The 20,114-nt window shown below is 35.5% G+C and overlaps 2 protein-coding genes across 3 annotated transcripts; both read left to right on the top strand.

Annotated features, from left to right (window-relative positions):
- The first annotated feature begins 1,765 nt into the window (after nt 1-1,765).
- On the top strand, nt 1,766-12,396 carry synpo2b (synaptopodin 2b). Its single transcript, XM_042716282.1, has 3 exons — nt 1,766-1,915; nt 3,620-5,588; nt 10,328-12,396. Exons 2-3 carry the CDS (start codon nt 3,891-3,893, stop codon nt 10,811-10,813), a joined length of 2,184 nt encoding a protein of 727 aa, XP_042572216.1. The 5' UTR covers nt 1,766-1,915; nt 3,620-3,890; the 3' UTR covers nt 10,814-12,396.
- A 378-nt stretch (nt 12,397-12,774) lies between these two features.
- On the top strand, nt 12,775-19,554 carry myoz2b (myozenin 2b). 2 transcript variants are annotated; one of them, XM_019110376.2, is made up of 6 exons: nt 12,775-12,885; nt 13,996-14,108; nt 15,117-15,283; nt 16,539-16,650; nt 17,458-17,641; nt 18,373-19,554. In XM_019110376.2, the coding sequence occupies exons 2-6, from the start codon at nt 14,024-14,026 to the stop codon at nt 18,596-18,598; spliced, it is 774 nt and encodes a 257-aa protein (XP_018965921.1). In that variant the 5' UTR covers nt 12,775-12,885; nt 13,996-14,023; the 3' UTR covers nt 18,599-19,554. The 2 variants fall into 2 exon arrangements, with proteins under 2 accessions (XP_018965921.1, XP_018965930.1); XM_019110385.2 differs by lacking the exon at nt 13,996-14,108.
- The last annotated feature ends 560 nt before the right edge of the window (nt 19,555-20,114 follow it).

Here is a 20,114-nt window from a genome sequence, read left to right as displayed (position 1 = left end):
TGATCAATATTGCAATATAAAAGACAAATGCAAATGCATTTTATGGACTGTACAGTAAACTACACTGGTCACATGAAGTAAAATGTCATCACATGGTGCAAACACTTGAGTGCTAATAAACGGTATAATTCATATCCTTTTATCTCTGTCCATGTTGTATATGCATACTGAGACATAAATGGCAATGAGACTTTGTAAGGACCATCACAAGGACAAAATATGGCCTACAGAGCACACAATATGGAAAACAGCCACCAAACTGTTGTGTTTGGCTTCCTGGACACAAATGCTAGTTTAACATTTATAAACAAACAGTGAATACCATTCCTTCTAGAGACAGCAGGAGAGCTGATGGCTTTCCAGACAGTACTGCAGACTCCCTATTGAGGAAGAGGAATGAATTCACTCCATTAGACTTACTGTCCCTTCACCAAATCACCAAATATATGTGCGCATCATTTTAGGTGTTCATAGTTTAGACAACACTAAGTCAGTATGTTTTTTTATTAGTTTTTTAGATCTTTTTTTATAATCATACTTGATGTATATTTTAGTGTTTCTGTTGTCTGACAGTAAGATGTGTATCAAGAAGGAAGAATGTGTCAGATATTCCATGAGTGGGCTATATCTGTATAATATATGTACAGTAATAACTGTATAATATATGAATTATACAGTTGCTCAATGGATATATTGTTTAGTCTTTTCTATGCAATTGCAAAAAGAGTCTGAGATCTAAGAAGAGTCTGAGAATACATTTCTCTGCAAGTTTAGTTTCTGAGTTTCACGGCTCTCAATCAGTTTATAATACCACAGAAGCCATTTGATTCACTTGCCTATATTAGGGCTGTGTTAAAACAGGTTGTGCTTATTTGCAGCACAACATTACTTTGAGGTTAAGCAAAGGATTTTGTGCCAAGAAATTCTTTAAATGCTTTTTATATCTTAGTTATTGTTTTCTGTAAATATCCATTCACTGGCCCAATGAAGATGAGCTAATTTTGTAATTAAATGGATGTCATTGGTCATTTATATTGTATATTGCATGTTTTTATCGGTGTATGTCCTGTATGTGTATGTGTTCTCTGTACTACAATGTAAGTTATGGTAACACTTTAGATTAGGGAACACTATTCACTATATTAGAATATACATTACTAGCATATTAGCTGTTTATTAGTACTTACAAAGCACATATTAATGCCATATTCTGCATGACCATATTCTACATCACTTAAATCTACCCAATACCTAAACATAACTACTACAAACATCCACCTTACTATCAGTAAGCAGCAACTGAGGAAAAACTCTTAATAGTCTAATAAGTGTTACCGAAGTTATTTGTGTTCATGGATTATTATTATTTTTTTTTATTTGAATGGCCTTAAGGTCAACTCAGACACATGGACAAGGTCAGACAGCCCCACTGCATCTTTCTATTTTCATTGTAGAGAAACAGAAAATGTTATCAAGCATCAAGAGCCCCACCAAGCACCTCTGGTCACTTAAAGGATTGTTCTATCACTGTGCTTTTACACCAGTCCTAAAACCCTCTCCAGGATGAGAGGAAAACTCCCCATTCCCCCCAAAAAACCAATGGACCCTCCTTAAAGTACCTGTGTCCCTATATCTGATAAAACAAAAAAGTCCAGTGGACTACAGCTCTTAGTACAGGTTCTCACTAGAACCCAGCAAGAACCTGAAGCAGGAACGTTTTAATTTCTTGGAAACTGAAGAAGTGAAAAAAGGCAGAATAAGAGGAGGAGACGAAGGAGAAGGAGGAGAGAGAGGTGTGGGACCTTCTGTGTGTCAAGTGGAATTCAAGTCCAGGGTACTGAGTAGGCAGAGTGGTGGGGCACTGCTTCCTTGACGGAACTGATCAGACTCAGCAGAAACCAAGCAAGACATGCACGTAAGACAAAAACCTTCTCCAAATCTGTCCTTCAGTGGCTGTCTTGTCTATATCTGTCTGTTTTTTCTTTCTTTTTTTCTTTACCTCTTCAGTAATGGTCAGTATTCTACTGTTATCTAATGCTATCTAATAAAAGAAATCTGTAAATTTGAATACATTAAATATTTAATACCTTATATACTTAATCTTATATACCTAAAATGGTGTATTAAAGCAAATAAAAATCTAAAATAAAAAAGTATATTATAGGACACATTTTATTTTAAGATTTCTTCATTTGGCTGGTTAAGGTACTTGCTTGCATGAGCATGTCTTGACAGTTGGAGTGCCTGGACAGAAATAACCAACCAATTCTGAAATAGGGTTTTCTGTTGCTGTACTAGGCAATACATCCTCTAAATATGGTGATATGCTTTATACTTGCACAAATGTCCTTAAAGATTAAAATACCAAGGATTGTTAAGTTTTGCTATTAGGTCAGAATTGCTGGTTTAATATGTAATAAGAAGTAATGGCATCTACAGGTAAAATATAATTATTATTATTATTATTTTTTTTAAATTGCGAATCTTTTGTCAGTATTAGTAATGGTTTGGGAAGGATGAGGCAAGCCATATGCTAAACCAACATTTGAGAGATACTTAAATAAAAGTGTGCCCCTGCAGTATTCCTCAGGCCACAGGCTTGACAGACACCAGCATGTGTCAGTAGAGATTTGTCATACGATCCCTTGGTGATGAGACCTGACTCCGTTAAATAGTGGACACCACCTCTCTCTCTCTCTCTCTCTCTCTCTCTCTCTGTCTTTCACAGTCCTGCCACCCCACCACAGAACACTGACACAGTTTGCACAGATACCCACGTTAGCCAAGGAGTTTTATGACCTCTCACAATGTTTGTTCACCTAAAAAAGCTTTCAGTAAGTCAGGGTGCTTTGGACTAGGCTGGAAAAGCCAAAGTGTAAGCCTTAGAAAATTATTATTATTATTATTATTATTTAGTTTGTTTGTTATGAAGATAGAATGCATGGATTAACTGTAAGTGTGTGCTCATTTTCTTCAGAATAATATGAGGGTTTCCATCATGCTTGTTTATTATTTAAAGCTGCATTTGAATACACTTAAATTTAGGAAATAAACAACTGTATTCTAAAATAGATAAATAGCATTAGATCAGTTGTTTGAGAAAATTGAATTTGGATATAATTCATGCTGTTGGAAATGTTTTGATGTTAATGTATCTGACAAGAGACTAGATTAGTAGAATTAATCTTTAATTAGTCAATTAAAATGGTTAAAGCTTTAATGTTTTTCAGCTAACCCAGCAAACAATATCCTACTGAGGCTTGTGTGATGACGTTTTGATGGTTTTATTAAAATATGCAGAGAAATTTATCATTGTAAACTAAAAGAAAAAAAGTGCTCACTCAATTTTAATCTTGTTATCTAAATGCCACTTCAATAAAAAATGACATAACATCAAAATTGTGTAATAATACTATTAATGCTTAATTTATTTACTATGGTTATTATGAGATGACCTATGGAAAATTCAAGGTGCACCATGATGCCATGTTGCATTATGTTGTTAATGTATGAACCTGGTCAATTTTTTAAATAATTCCTGTATTGAGTTGTGTAATTCCATTCTTCATAACTCTCATGCCATTTTCTGTATTTCCTTGTTCTATTTTTTCTTTCACAGGACTAAGATGGAGTGAGGCACAGTCAGTGAGACAGCTCTAAATTTAAACATAAAAAAGGGCATCAAAAAAGGGTCAGAAGCTTCACACTGGTTAGCTACCGGCACAGCTTCTCAAAGATCGATTTCAGGAAGAGAATGAGATTGTACACTACAAAGTAAGTCAGGACAGATTTCCACTGATTCTGAGAACAATCCTGCTCTTTTAATACCACAGAACTGATTTGAGCTACAACAGAATTTCAAAGTACATACCAAGTCAAACTTGGAAACAATGGAGCATCTTCCACAGACAAAAGGAAAGGGAGTCTTTATGTTTGCCAAGAGGCGTCAAAGGATGGATGAGCTTTCTGCAGAACAAGAGGAAATGAGACGAAAAGGCACACCAGTGGATGCATTTGATGAACCAGAAGGCAAAACTGTTAAACCTCCTCAGCAGGAAAGAAGTATACAAGCCCCACAAGATATCTATATAAGGCAACAACAACAGTATCAAGACCAGTCATTTCAGCAACAGATGTTACCACAATCAGAAAACGGTATGAATGGTCTGGATCCATATCAAGGTTTGGCTGTTTCCAGATCCCTTGTCTCCAACAGAACTGCTAAGCCCTTTCTGGGTGGTCTTAATCAAGGACAAAAAACTTTTTCACCAGTCAGCGGTGTCTCAAGCCCAACATCTAGGAAACCCGAAAACATATTCAAGGTTCCTGTTCCAGTAAACACAACCCCACAGGTTTGGTCCCCCACATCAGACATCATTGCTTCACGTGATGAACGTATTGCTATACCTGCAATTAAAACAGGGATCCTGCCAGAATCTAAAAGGAGAGGAGCAAACAAGACAGACTCAAAAGAGAAGCCTCTGCTTCAGAAGTCCTTAACAGAGTCAGTTCCAGAAGAAGACTTCTTCAGTCTGGGTGCAGAAGCATGCAATTTCATGCAAGCTCCAACAATCAAACAGAAAAACCCTCCACCTGTCCTACCCAAACCTGCCATCAACCCAGCTCACCCTCCTTGGTCTGCAGAGGGTCGTGCCGTGTCTCAGAGTCCCCTTGCAGCATCAAGCTCAGTTCCAGCTATGGGGCACACCCAGGTGCAGGCAGTACCCCAACAAAACCCACCAAAGCAGCCTGCTGGAAAAGCCTGGCCCCCATTGTCATCTCAACCTATACCACAGAAGGCATCACCTGCTTGGGTTCCATCCCACACGCCAGATCTGCATCAACCAGCCTGGACTCCAGAACCACATCAGGCAAAACATACACCAGATTCACTCCGTGCTGGTCCTTCCCAGTCTAAAACATCATGGATTAGATCAAGTGATGGTAACTCTGTTGCTTCCTGCCCACCCCAACACCTGAGCACATACTTTCAGGGATCTAAGGCTCCATCATCATCTCCTAAAGGATACTCATCAGATGCAGGTGCTTCTGAGGGACTGAACCTTAAAGGAAAAGGAGCTGAACTGTTTGCCCGAAGACAGTCCCGTATGGAAAAATTTGTGGTGGACAATGAGACTGTGAGAGCCAACAAAGCCACATCCTCATCGCCAACACTTTCAATGCCAAGCACCTGGAAATACTCTTCTAATGTCCGTGCCCCACCTCCAGTCTCCTACAATCCTATTTTGTCCCCTTTTTATCCCCTTGCAGCAGTTAAACAACCTCCTCCTGCAACTAGTCCAAAGATAAAGTCTAAAGCAAACAAGGAGAAGAAGAATCCACCACCCAAACATCTCAATGTTCTGGATGTTATGAAACATCAGCCATATCAGTTGAATTCCTCGCTTTTCACCTACAACTCCACTCCAGAGGCCAAGGAAGCAGTTCCCCCTACAGAGTCTAAGCAAACTTCTGCTCAAACACCTACCAGTTTCCAGTCCATTGCTTATGAGCCCTCTACAGCATTCTCCCCCTCCCCAAATAGTTTGCAGTCAGTTAAGCAAAATCCATCTAAAGCCACTGGAGAGGTAAGTGTTCCATACCCCTTTGTTCGTCAGTCTACATCAAATGAAGCCACCATTATTCCACATCAGTTACATGGGAAAAAAATAGCCATGCATGATGGCCCTAAAAACAAAGGCATCTCAAACTCCTCCCTGCCTCCTGGTGTCTCTGGGGGCAATGTCTGTGTAGGGTTTTCTTTACCCATGAATAATGAATATGCATCACGGTGTGCATCACTAGTAGCTCCAAGACCAAAGTTTTCGGCCAAAATGTCAAACACTGGAGGCAAGAAATGGAAACCAGTAATTTTGCAACATTAATTTAGTTTTTTTTTTCTTCTTTTTTTCTTTTTTTTAGCATATATATGTTTTGGCAGATTCAAAAAGTGCTGTTTTTGCAGTTTTATTAGTTTGAGTTTTATAGAACCAAGATCCAAGAAAATTTGTTTCCTGAAGTCATAACCCTTTAAATGACTCTTTCTAGATCAATGCACAAAATAAGAATTTCATACATTATAAAACAGTTGTACTATTTAGATCATTTATAGATTAGATGGATTTTTTTTATTAGTTTCAGTTTTACTGTGATATGTTTCCACATTAATGACAGTTAAGTTTATTTTGTTTATTTTTAATTTTTTAGAGAAAAACTGTTAAACATTTTGTCTTGTGTATAGCAACACAACACATTTACCACATTATGCCAAGTGTTCCTGGATGGTAAAAAGGAATGTAAACTTTGTCAGCCATGTTGTCTGGCCAGGCAAAGCACCAATGAAATAATCTGTGTTAAAAGCATTAAATGCAATGTTTCAGGTCAATATACTAGATCTCCCCTTGGATTGAGCCTGCTTTGCAATTTTGTCAAACCTCCAAATCAGATTTAATCACTATCTTAAATTTTTTTTTTTTTTTTTTTTTTGACATTTGAAGTCAATCTAATAATATAATTCAGAATACTTTATTTGTGTTATATATTTTTTAAATTAAATAGTTATGCATTTAGCAGGCACTGCTGTTCAGATACAGTGAACAATGAGTTTACAGAATACTCTTAGCATATTTATATTTACTAATTCAAATATCATTATGAACTGTTACTTCTGTTATTTCCTCTTGTCATTTCAAAACTATTGCACGTCCTGATTCTTCTGTTTAATAAATATTTCCATCAGCCCTGTTTCACTTAATGCTTTCTGTGCTCTCTATTTGCTTTCCAGTACTTTCTCTGCTCTCTAATTGCTTGCCAATTGTTCCATGAGTTCTCTTTCTGGTATTTCCCTCATGTTACTCTGCTTTCTATCTGGTAAAGTCCCACAAAGACCAGTCCATAAAGGAAAAAAGCAATAACAATACACCTTGTATCAAAAAGTATGATACTGGGTCAACAAATACTACATATTAATAACACAAAAAAATCTTCAAACAAACTTAAATGATAAGGTTTTCCATTGGAAAACCATCATTTTGAACAGTATTAACAGGTCTGTATTCTATCAGAATAATTTTGTTCTTCACAGATTGTTGATATACTATGGGTATGGGTATCTTGCAGCGGACTGAGGCTGTGGTTTTCTTAACTCTGCACATAGCTCATTTTAAAAATAGCTCTTGCCTCCACCATGTTTGAAACACACAAACCCTATTAAGACACCACTTCTGCTTAGCCATCTGATCTTACTGGTCTTACACTTCTTAACTAGTCAGGTGCCTCTAACCAGAGGTAAGTGCTGAAATAACCTCACCCCCAACTCAACACCAAACAGACTAAAAAAACACATTTTAATGACATCACTTGAGCGAAATGAGCGTTTTCTATGATTTGACATCAACAGTTTTCTTTCTTTTTTTTCTGTCAAGTTTCCCCACCTTCCCAAACTGAGAGAATATAAACTTTTTTAGTGAAAAATTGTGTAAACTTTTAATACAAAATTATGTAAACTCAATCCTTCTTGGCACTGAGCATACAAGTTAAAGACGAATTGCCACGTCTGTCCTGTTTAACTCCTGGCTGACCTCCTTAAATACTCTGGTCTTTAATGGGGAGTGTTGCTCAATTTGTCTCTACAGAATCCTCCACAGGTGCTAAAGAATGTTAAGACTGGGTGAAATACATGTCCACTGAAGGATTTTCACATTGAAAGAATGCATATCATCATTGTCATGTTGATAAAATGGCCAAGAACTCAGGGAATGAGGAGAGGGTAGCATCTTCTTTTTCAAGTTTATTGTATTACATCACACAGTGGTGTGTTTATTAATGACAGCATTCATATAGCACTCCCTTAGTACTCTTTCATCCCTATATAAGAGTTTTTTCTACCATTGAACTTCACTGTGGGAATCAGACACTTCTCACTGTATGCCTCCTCTAGCAACACCAGAACATTTTGGATGCTTTTGGATCTAAAATGATTGACTTGGTCTCTTGAGACCAGAGTATGAATTCCCAGAAGTGTATTGTTACGTCCTGTGACGTAATTTGGGGTCTGACAGTCAAGAGTTTATGTTATTTTTATTTTTCCCTGTGTTAGGTAAGCTAGATTTAAAATTGAGTAAGATACTGTTTAGTTTATTTTGGCTATGCCCCCTCCTGAAGCCTTTTTGCTTTGTTCCTTTTATTCCTTTATGTAATAAATCAAATTGTAGTGGATCTTTTAGCGGATGGCAGTGTTCCTTATAGGGCTGGGACTGGGATGAGAAAGACATCGTCAGAATAGTCCATCTGCCATCAGTGGTTCAACCGTAAGCCCCAAGGATGCGCTGTTTTCTTTCAAAGCTAAATAAACGTAGAAACAGAGCATCCTTGTGGCGCGGCTGATACCGAAGAGCATACGCAGCATACGGTGATATGGAGAGACACAGAGGAGACTGTTGACAAAGGAATTGTTGAATAAAGTTGTTATTTTTGTTTTCTTCGCTTACAAAAAGTATTCTCGTCACTTCATAATGTTACGGTTGAACCACTGATGGCAGATGGACTATTCCAGGGGTAGGCAAGTTCGGTCCTGGAGAGCCGCAGTCCTTCAGAGTTCAGCTTCAACCCTGAAAAAAACCTCACCTGTCTATAGCCTTAGTAATTCTGAAGACATTGATTAGCTTGTTCAGGTGTGATTGATTAGGGTCAGAGCTGGACTCTGCAGGACTGCGGCTCTCTAGGAACGAAATTTCATACCAACCAACTATTCTGACGATGTCTTTCATACTTTCCTGGACCTTGACAGTGTAACTTACTTGGCAGTCTATGGGACAGTCACAAGCCTCCCGGTTTTCATCCAAAATATCTTAAATTGTGTTCCGAAGACGAACAAAGCTTTTATGGGTTTGGAACAACATGGGAGTAAATGATTAATGACAAAATTTTCATTTTGGGGTGGAGTATCCCTTTAATATTGGTTAAATTGACTACTTTAAAATTTGTAGGGAGGAGGGTGCCATTTTTTTGTTCCTGTTATTACTTTATGTAATAAATCAAATTGTAGTGGATCTTTTAGTGGTTGGCAGTGTTCTTTAGGGCTGGGACAAAGATGAGAGGCTCCATGTGGACTTTCATTTTGTTACGTATTTCTCAATTCCCCTAGATTAATTATAAAATGGGAACGTAACAGTATATTTTGTAAATATGGGCCTTGGAAAAGGTTAAATGAGTTTATTGTGCTTTGGCTACAGTAGGTAGTTCCTGTGGTGACAACAACCATGCATGTCACTTCTGCAGGCTGCATCTTACTCTGTGAGATAAACAGTCACTCTTTTCATAGCTTTTGCTGGCTCTGAGACACTTACATGATATTTCTTATGCTCTTTTTTTTTAGCAAAAAAAAAAAAAAAAAAACACTCATCACTAAATGAAAACTTAAATTGAAAGCCTGATTATTTCAGGGGCCTTGTCACAAGTCCATTGTTTTTGAATGTCTGTGTTACTTTTGCTATATTTTCACACTTAAAACAATGATTTGGTATTCCTATAGTACCATTGTCCTCTTTTGTGCTATGAAATAAGTCTCTTGGCAGTTCTCTCCCATTGTTGTCAGCATTAAGTCCAAGTATGATTCAGTGGGCTATATAACACTTGTCTTTAAAAGTTTTGTTTCAACATATTTACCTGTTGATCAACATTTTTTTAGTTTTATTTTGTAAGTTTCAGGAGGGTGTACTCATTTTTGCAACACAACATTTTACCACTTTGATAAGACAATCTTATTTTCCTGAATTATTATTAATATTATTATTATTTTATTTATTTATTTATTTTTTTGTAATTGATCAAGCAGACTTGTTGGAACATTATATCTCCAAAGAACCCTTAACATGTCTTCTACGTAAAGAATAACTGCTGAATTTGTTAAGTTTTAGAGGGGGTGTACTCATTTATGCTGTGCATTGTGTATACCAGGCAGTCTCTAACTTTCATGTCTTCATAGAATCAGTAAGCTTGAAGAGTGCAACCACTCCAAAAAAATATTTTGACAGTATCTAATTATAACCCAGAATTAATCCTGTGCCAACCAACCCTGACCTCCCCTGAACCAAAATTAGCAATGTCTCTAAATAGCATTTACAGACATAGTCCAGAAGAGGGCAGTCAAAATGCATGTTTCCATTTATTTGTTTGCTGGAAAAAGTATTGTAAGAAATACAGAAGTGACAATTTGTTACAAAAGAATTTGTGACTATTTGCTCATATTTGCAAACTTGTGTATATTTATTTATGTGTGTATATTTACTAAAAAAAAAATTGTGAATGTCTATTTTTCTTTCTCTAGAGATTCAGCAGGAGCCGTTCCTTGTCTTTCCCCCAGAGACTGTCCTCTGTGTCTCCCACTTCCCCTGTGTCCACACCAGGTGTCAATTCAACACGTCATTTACTGAACAGACAATATTCATGGGTGGAACAGCCCAAAAAAACACGCTCCTCTGTGGAGGCAGTTTCTCAAAGCCCCTTTGGTCCTGATGAGTCCAAAATTTCTGCTACTCATAGAAAATCATTACCAGAAACACCAGCAGAATGGAAGCAAAGAGTTTTCTATGAGTCTGTTGGTGGCCCACAGGAGATGGAGCCTGTAATAGCTGTTACATCCCCTACCAACAGCTTTTCTTCAGTGCCAAAAGAACCAATATATGGGCCGCCTTTCCGTCCTGCACAGCCTCTGGTGACCAGCAGCAGGTACAGCAGGGGTAGTTCTCTGCCCAGAAATTTCACACTTCACACAAACTGTCCACAATTGCATAGAGTCAGTTGGAAACTGTAATTAAATATTTTGAGTGATCAAAATAAATCACAATATATATCTCATATTATATGCAATATAAAAAGGGCCATATTGTTATTGTTTGTTTTATTTTCATATCTATAAACATAAACCTCACTTACCAAGTTTTTTTGTCTGTCCATGCTGATTTTTAAAAAGAAGGTTTATGAAATAATTTACCCTTAACATGAAAAACCTTTCATTTTCCACCCCAGTTGCTTTCAAGATCCAAGAGAGCAAAAATAACCCAACATTTTTAAACAATGAATGACAAAAACACCAGATTTGATTAAAAAATATCACTTTACAGAAACTGAGCATTACATTTATAGATATTTTAATGCTGAATGCTGTGTACATACTCAGTAAAATTTGGACTGGATGGGTGTGGAATGAAACTCAAAAAATAAGAATAAAAATATTGTGAAATATTATTACAACTTAAAATAACAGTTTTTCTATTTTAATTCAATTTTAAATATAATTTATTCCTGTGATGCTAAGCTGAATTTTGAATGGCAGTGTAAGTGGCATTATTTTAATATCATTTAATATTATTAAATAACCTAAAGATGTTTAAATGATCTTGCAGCCCTCTTTACTGAGGCACCCTTGTTGAGAACTGCATGGACTAGATTATTTGTGAGCACTTATTATAGTTTATTTATATAGCATTATTATATTCATACACATTATAGCTTTTACAATATGTATGAGCAAAAAAATCAAGGGAAGGCAAATTTTTTGTTTTGTTTTTTCCAGGGGAGTGTTAGATTAGATTAGTTTTTTTTTTTTTTTGTATAAGCTTGTACAATTAATATTTTAAGTTGTGACAAATGCAGTCAGTATGTAACAATGATTAATCTAAACTACTGAAGCAATTTAGTTCACCCATTTAAAATATGGCAGTTAAGATCAAGCCTCCAGAACAACATTTTTTTTTTTTAATTAATCATCAATGATTTTAAATCATGTCAGAAGGGATAGAAATGTGATGTTTATTGTTCTTAATCTTTAATTATGTCTTTATCTCTGATCGTATGTGTGTTCAACTTAAATGCTCATAATTATGTTTCTGGGTGATATTGAGGCATATTAAATGTGTTTAATTGTCAACGTGCAGATTTTTATCATGGATAGACTCACATCATAGTCATAGTTCATAGTAAATCCATTACTGCTTGTAGAACTAATGCTCAGTGTGTGATTTAAAATGCCAAAACAAAATATTTCATTTTATGTGTTGAATTTTCTGTTTTTCTACTGTGTAAGTCAATGTGTGAATCAATAACCTTTTTCCAATACTAACTCTAGAAACAGCACAGAGTATTATTTCTACCTGAATGAACATCTGCAATTCATTTAAATATGCACATTGTTTAAACTCTTTTGTTTTAGAAAGCCTGACAATACTTTTGAAACCACAAACAATTTGGATTCTTATCCTAACATGTATCAAGCAAAAAGAGTTTTATTAAAGCACAATGACCAAAAATGCTGTTAATGTTCTATTTACCAATGTTTACTACTAAACGTTTTGATTCTATCAGATCTTTTTACAGACAATAAAACTGCAAAATAGATTAGGCCTATTTGATTTCCGCTTGGAGCAGACAACTATCTCAGTACTGAGTCCTATATAAGATGATGTGTTATGTAACAATGCAGGAGCAGGATCTTCATACTTCTGGAAGGCCAGCCATAAATGACAATCAAGAAGATCCCATCCTCTGCAGCTGACAGTTACACAGACTAAAAACCTTTGTCACCTTTTACACACATACACAAAAAGTACTCATTCACAGACTTTGTAGACTTTATTCTCATGCATACAGTTCACCTCCCTCCCCCTCCATACCAACTTATACCATTGTGAGAGGTTTGAGTGCTGAACACAGCTAAAATTAGCCTATTGATGTAAGCTGGCGTTCCACTAACACCCGCACACACCCCCACCCCAGTGCAAGTCAAGAACAGAGTGCGAGACAAAGACAAATCAGGCCGGATCGATCTACCTAAAGTAACCTCTTCCTTTGTACAGGTAGAACTCAAGACACACGCAGATCTAACAGGTAAGATGGCCTTCCTTGAGAGACTGTGTGCAGTGTGGACATAATGATAATGGACATGTGTTATAACAGTGTTGGGAGTTGTGGGTTGTGTTTGTGGACAGTTCTGACACTTAAACTGTGGTAACAAAACGTAGATACTCAGAGGTGTATTTTAGACGACTCTCTTAGAAGACTGATATTGGATAAATCTGCACATGATAATGGAATGAACTAAAACAGAAGCACTAACAAATGAACATAAATATGAAAATGATTGTTTAGGAATTTCTTTCTGAATTGTGCAATTTCAGCAATCGCAGCAATATAAAGTATGCATATAGATCCTGATAATATTATGCAACCATTAAAAAACTAGTGTTTTTTTTTTTTTTTTTACACATCAATTTAAGCATTACTAGCAATGTTACCAAAAAAAAGAGAGAATTTTAGAGATTGATCTTTTTGAGCTTTTCAATGAGAGCAGCAAGTAAAAGGATTGAATGGCAAGGCCTTGCAAACTGTGCCAAGAAAGTTTCTTTTGGCTTTGATCAGTCTCAGTAACCCAGTCTACACCCTGGACACAATGTTCCGTCACCAGCTCATGCATAACCATGATTTATATCACTTCATGACATATGACATCTTGCTCTGTATAAAGAGTTGGCTTGTGGTCAGGTAAGTATCCCCTTTACACTTTAAGGACAGTTATGGAAGGGTATTTTCGGTGGTTTAGAAAGCCTAAATATGGCTTTTTACACAACTAAACAATTTTCTTTGGTAACTAATACAAGTCTTAACTGTTAAAATTGTCGGGGTCAGAAACTCCATAGCAATCCTCAACATTTATACACAAAAGTCCTAATTTAGAAGAGAAAAATACTATATAGAGACAGACTTTTATTTCAGTTAAATTCACAATGACAACACATTTTTTCAATGTACTGTATGTAATAAAAACATAGACTATTGTAGTTAAAATAACAGACAAATCCATCTAATTTAAAAAGCTATATCCTTACTGTATAAACTTTTTTTTTCAGACATGTTCTCTTGGGACTTTTCATCACATTATCCTATAAACTGACTTTAGATAGTTCTACTACAGGTATCTGTGTCCTTTATGTATTGCAGCACTACTGGGATTCTCTTTTAAACCAACATGTCACAGTTCAGCACTCTCTCAGTGCGTGAGAGGAAGAAGCAGGCAGCTGCCCTTTGCCATGAGGTCCATGGTGGTGCCAACGGTATAACCTTCTATCAAAACCTGCTCTCAGATCAGCACTGAATGATTACAGAGCACAGCCCGGAACGTAGCTGCCAATCACAGAGAGAAACGCCAACATTTAGAATGTGGTTCAGGGCCACAGCCTCATTCTAGCCATAAATAATCTTGTGTGGATGTTCTGCTGCCAGTAGCAGTGGATTCACTCTGTCATTGTCACAGGCTATTTCTGCAGAGGCTAAAGTTGGGAGGATGGGGTAGGACAGCTGTGCTGGAGCTGAAATGAGAACAGAATAAAGATCATGGAGAACAAGAGAGCTTTTCCTGTTTAAAAAAAAGTCTCCTGAACCTTTCACAGTCCTTTTGTTATATCTTTTTAGATTAAGTACAATTTTATTTAACATTAAAAATTTTATATTGAAACATCAACATTAAACATTAAAGATCACACACAAAATGAACGATTTCTATTTTAAATATCAAGTTATTTTTAGAATTATCTTGGAAATGTTCAGAATAACGTCATCAGCATGGCTGAAAAGCTCCTGCAGCAATAGCATATGACATGCACCTTATATAATTTCCCTTTAATAAAACTTTAATAACCATCATATTTAACCTTTTAATAATGAATTTGCCAGTTTCTATTAAGGTGAGAATCTGTATCTAACATGTGTATCTAACACAGGTATCCATAACCTTTTGTATTTTTTGGTTTCTTGATATCATGACATGTTGTTTGAATAAAGGACACCCACATACAATATGTATTCAAATATGAATCATATGAAGCATCTAAAAGTTCACTTCATAATAACTTTCATATCATTCACTATTAAGTCATTAACAGACATTATTACATGATATATTGTAGTAATGTCTTTATAAATCATTAATTATTGTCTATATAAATTGTCACAAGCCATATAAATTATTATAAAGTGTTATCCAAGGTTTTGAAAAGGGCTCTGTTAAATTATTTTGTAAAAAAAAAACAAAAAAAAAAAACAATTGTGTGATATTAATGCAGGTTTTACTATGGACCTGGGAAAGAAACTTTCCACTCCAAAAGACATCATGCTGGAGGAACTGTCACTCTTGTCAAACCGAGGGTCACGTCTTTTTAAGATGCGACAGCGGAGATCAGACAAATACACGTTTGAAAGCATTCAGAATGAAGCCAATGCCATGTTTAATGTAAGTAGCATCTACACTGGCTTGAACCTATATGCATAACAAAGTCTATTTGCTTATATTGTGCATAACAATCATTATATTGCAGATCAAAAGATGCAAATTAACGTAGTACATTTTGTGGAACTAATAATACCAATAATTTCTAACCTACTTCTGATGTGAGCTCAGATATCTAATTTGATGTTGATCTTGTCACTTAATCACTGACACTGAGCCTAGAAAGACTAAACTGTTCTGTTATATAATTGTGCTTTGCTTGTTAAACTACTATATGTGTGGTTACTTTGCAAAGCAGACATGTGCTCAGCTGAATGAATGGCAGCCACACATGGAAGATAGCAAATGCCACGTGCCCGTGTCCTTCCCAATGTTCCTTCTTTAGGGTCAGGCCTGAAAAAGGACTGACAACCTACTTCATTTATCACTATTCAAGTGGTTGTGTGTGTGTGTGTGTGTGTGTGTGTGTGTGTGTGTGTGTGTGTGTGTGTGTGCTCATTCTCACTACTGTGTACCAAAATGCATTTATACATACGTGATAGCTTGTTAATGTGTTTCAATCAAAGGATTTATAATGTACACTGTAACTATATATAACTGTAAATGTATACATAATTAAATGAATGTACAAGAAACCACCGTATCTCTTAAATTGAACAGATTTAGTAATCTACTACTACTAAAACAACAGTCCAAGGTCAAGGATATTGTGCAGTGAATTATTTTAAAGTAAATAGTTGTAAAATAGTAAATACGTTTTCAATCATAACTTGTGAAAGAAAAGTATAGCAGAGCTGTGGCACAATGGTAGTGAAAGTGCTCTTGATATAATGATTTTGTTGAAGTCCAGGATCTGAGATCTCTTACCATTTTATCTGGAAATAGTGGTGTTGAGATGAAGTGTGAAAATCCTCCATTGAACTTTTTGTTTAATATTTTTTTTAACATGGAGTGATAGAACAGACTACTTTCAACACAAAAGTGCACTTTGGGAGAATCAAGCATTATATGCACGGAGATTAATCTGTGTCAAACGTGGCTCAATTTACCTAAGTGCCCTCTGCCTTATTGGAGAAGCTGCTGTCAATAATATATTGTGTTTTCACAGCACGATTTTAACAGTGGAACAAAGTCACTTTTAGGCTACTTGGTTCACAATCTTAAATTATTATTAAAATTGTAAAGTTTATTTTATGTCTTGCTACACATGCATGATGAGGTGCTATATGTCCAAGTTGAAACTGACATTTCTTTTTAGAATGAAAATCAAGCCAATGCAGAAAACTCAGCAAATAAAGGAGTTGCATCAAAAACACCCCCAAACACACCAGATCCCAGAAATCCAGCAAACCCTCAGGACATTGCACCAGGTATGTCAAAATCAACAATGTTTGTAATGCACAAAAAAAATGGCTTTGAAACTATTTTCACTAAGAAATTGCTATTAAATTTTACAAATAATTACAAATAAACACGAAGTAACACACTGAATTAAACAAACAAACAAACAAAACAAAAACAAAACATGAATTGTGTTTTAGAACTAATTTTATTTCAAAATGGTTTCATTTTAACAGTTTAAATAACATGGTTTATATGAATTATTAATGGATGTCATAATGGCAGAGTCTGGAGGATTGCACTACTCAAGCTTTACTCTTGTTATCCACCCTGACTAGCTTGTAAGATGCGTACAAAGCCTCGTATCATCTGTGAAAGAGTAAGTGCAATAGAATCAGAGAGATTGAAGAGAGAATATGATAGTGACAGCACATGACACCCCACAACTCACCTTCTATTTCTAGCTAAGTGAATCACTCTGAGTGACTTTAAACGGGTTAAAAAGTGCACTGTATGAGTGTCGGTTTTACTCTGTGAATGTTCAATAAATGCATGATGCTTTTACTTAAAACCATATTGCACTACTAAATCCAAGACAAAACTGGATTTTTAATTAGGTTTTTTAGGTTTCATTGTGGTGCAGTTCATTTTGTTACAGTTTTAATATGCCTGATTTGGTTTAGTTCTACTCCTTTCATCTTAATTTAGGTCAGTGCCTGTCAATTTATATGGTGTGTTCTACATAAGATATTCTTTACAGAGGCTACACTATCTCAAGAACTCCAGATCATCAAACTGTAACATGAAACATAGTCAACAAACTGTTGTTTTTGCAGGATATGGAGGTCCACTGACAAACATTCCTCCAGAGAGGTTCAATGCCACAGCTATGCCAAAATCCTACCACTCCCCCTGGGAAGAGGCCATCATCAATGACCCCACACTGGCCGACACACTTAAAGTTCAAATGCCAGTGCCTGAGCCTAAAACAGATCTGCCTGACTACAAAAGCTTTAATAGGTATTGCATTTTTTTTTTTTCATAACGCCAAATCATGCAACATGCATGTGAATACTGCTTCCAACAAAAATGTCATATTTAGTTTAATTTTAATTTTAGAAAAATCAAATACAATGTATTAGGTTATGCTGGTTTCTTTTTAAGTTATCATATTTATCATCAAATATAGATTAAAGATAGTTAGCATAGTTACCATTTTTTTATAGTGCACTGTTGATCTTTTTCACAAAGTGGATATATTCAGTCCTGCAATAATGTATCTGCACAACACAGCACCATCATGAGGAGATAAACAGGAGGTGCAGTCTCAATATCCATATAACTAATTATTCATATGTGAAAAATTTATTAATTCATTAGGAACTTTGATCCCTTAAATTGGCATTGATTTAAAATGGGATCAAATTAAAATGATTTTACTCAAAATGATATATTTCATCACAAAAAAAACCCCAAACAAAACAAAACAACAAAATAATAACAACAAGATTAAAAAAAATCTTGAAAATACAAATACAGTGTTTTAAAGGTTATATTGGTTTATTTTAAATGTATCATATCTATCATTAAAAAAGTTTAATGAGAGTTAACATCATAATATTTTATGACATACTGATAATATACAGTGTGTATAAATATAAATGCAAGAAACTTAAAGAAACTGTCCAAAGTTCCAGCAGTAGAACAGAAACCAATACAGATATGTCAGTAATTAAATCTCTGTTTCTTAGGGTGGCTACACCATTTGGGGGTTTCGAAAAAGCACCACGAGGGATCACCTTTAAGCTTCCAGAGGTGGACTTGAATGTTCCTCGGTACCCCGAGCTCCAGGATCCTACAGCCAAGCGACCCACTTTCAACAGGACTGCCCAGGGATGGATCTCCGATGGCACGCCTCTCATTTTACCCACTGTCTCTGTGGAGCCTTTTGAGATCCCTGAGTCTGACGATCTGTAACACAGATTCAAGCCCTTCTTGTTACCCAATCCCAATGAGCCTGATTGAGGTATAGGGTGTGTGTAGATGTCTAGTTTGTGTGTTAGTATTCCTTGTATTCTTTGAAGTGAATTTTGAACTGCTGTTCTTGGGACAGCAATTTCCACATATCATTTTTTTTTAAGTGATGCCTCAGAACTGAAGATTATTTAACAAAACATGTGAGGCAGCATTTATAATCGTCATCAGAATTAAACTGTTCTGTTGGGTTGAAGTCCACATAGCACATTATACTATATGTGTTATAATGTGTTTAGTTATATCACCTATATCATTACAATGTAACCACAAACTGAAAAAATACAGTGTGGACTATACATCAAAACGCAGAAATTAATTTGTATTTATTGATGAAGACTCTTTGTACAATTTGCAAAACAATACGCATATAAAAATATAAGAATATACATTGTACAATTAGTACATTTATTGATACATCCAGTATGTTACAGTGATTTTCACTAACATTATGCATGATTATACTGTGAAACATTACCAGTTTTCTAAGACTGCGTTAATATATTTAGTACAGCATCAAATTAATTTTAGGTTACTTTTTTTTCTGGTGAAATATTTTGCACTCTAGATTCTATGAAATCTCACAAAGCTTTGTTGTATAACAGTAAAATCAATCATTTTAAAATTGAAATCACAAATTGATCAGGGATAGATCAATGGTGGAAACAGCCATGTAAATATAATGTGCTAAATGCCTGAAATCTAGTTTGTACTGTAATAATAATAATAATAATAATAACAATACTGTTAATATACATTTCTGAACATTTGTTTTGTGAAATGTATTTCTGTCTTTTGGCTGATGTTTATCATTATATTAACAGTGTTAGAACTTTTGCTTGTAGCTTCAAAATATAGTGTACACAAATTGTCCACATAAAATGCATATTTATTTCAAACTTCTGTCATTGGTGATTTATTGAATTTGTATAATTTTGATATATGGCCAATAATGCTAATAATGCTCTGAATGGGGTTTTCACTACATATATCTGCATAATAAATCATCATCATCCAGAACAGTCTCTGGAAGAATCTGTCTCAGTTACCCTGAGGCATAGCACACAGACATATCCTCTGACACTGTCTATATTTACAGGAGTCATAAGTAGCCTTGAATTTGACACTCTCTGTGCTACAGTTACGGTAAACACAAAGACTTCCAGACAGTCAGCAAATGCTTCCTTTGAGCTCTGCAATAAATGTGCATGGAAAAACATTAGCTATTTTACATTAGAATACTTAAAGGCCATTAAATAATAAATAGCATTAACTACCTAACCCATAACCACCCTAAACAACAAACAAAACTAATATTTATTTATTTTAAGGTGATGTAATTACACGTTACCAGTACTTACAATAGTAACTACAGTAAATTATGCACAATGTAACCATATAACCATAAACCGAATCCTAACCCCATCCATAGCCTTAAAGTAAATACATACAGTAGTTA

This window comes from Cyprinus carpio, chromosome B1 (assembly GCF_018340385.1).
Source record: "Cyprinus carpio isolate SPL01 chromosome B1, ASM1834038v1, whole genome shotgun sequence".
NCBI classification, from domain to species: Eukaryota; Metazoa; Chordata; class Actinopteri; order Cypriniformes; family Cyprinidae; genus Cyprinus; species Cyprinus carpio.
The sequence above is the reverse complement of the archived record's forward strand: the minus strand, read 5'-3'. Positions and strand labels throughout refer to the sequence as shown.

Coding starts and splice junctions, on each gene's coding strand:
- synpo2b (XM_042716282.1), top strand. CDS start 3,891: ATGGAGCATCTTCCACAGACAAAAGGAAAGGGAGTCTTTATGTTTGCC. Junction 5,589..10,327: donor CATCTAAAGCCACTGGAGAG/GTAAGTGTTCCA, acceptor TTCTTTCTCTAG/AGATTCAGCAGGAGCCGTTC.
- myoz2b (XM_019110376.2), top strand. CDS start 14,024: ATGTCACAGTTCAGCACTCTCTCAGTGCGTGAGAGGAAGAAGCAGGCA. Junction 15,284..16,538: donor AAGCCAATGCCATGTTTAAT/GTAAGTAGCATC, acceptor ATTTCTTTTTAG/AATGAAAATCAAGCCAATGC. Junction 16,651..17,457: donor CCCTCAGGACATTGCACCAG/GTATGTCAAAAT, acceptor TTGTTTTTGCAG/GATATGGAGGTCCACTGACA.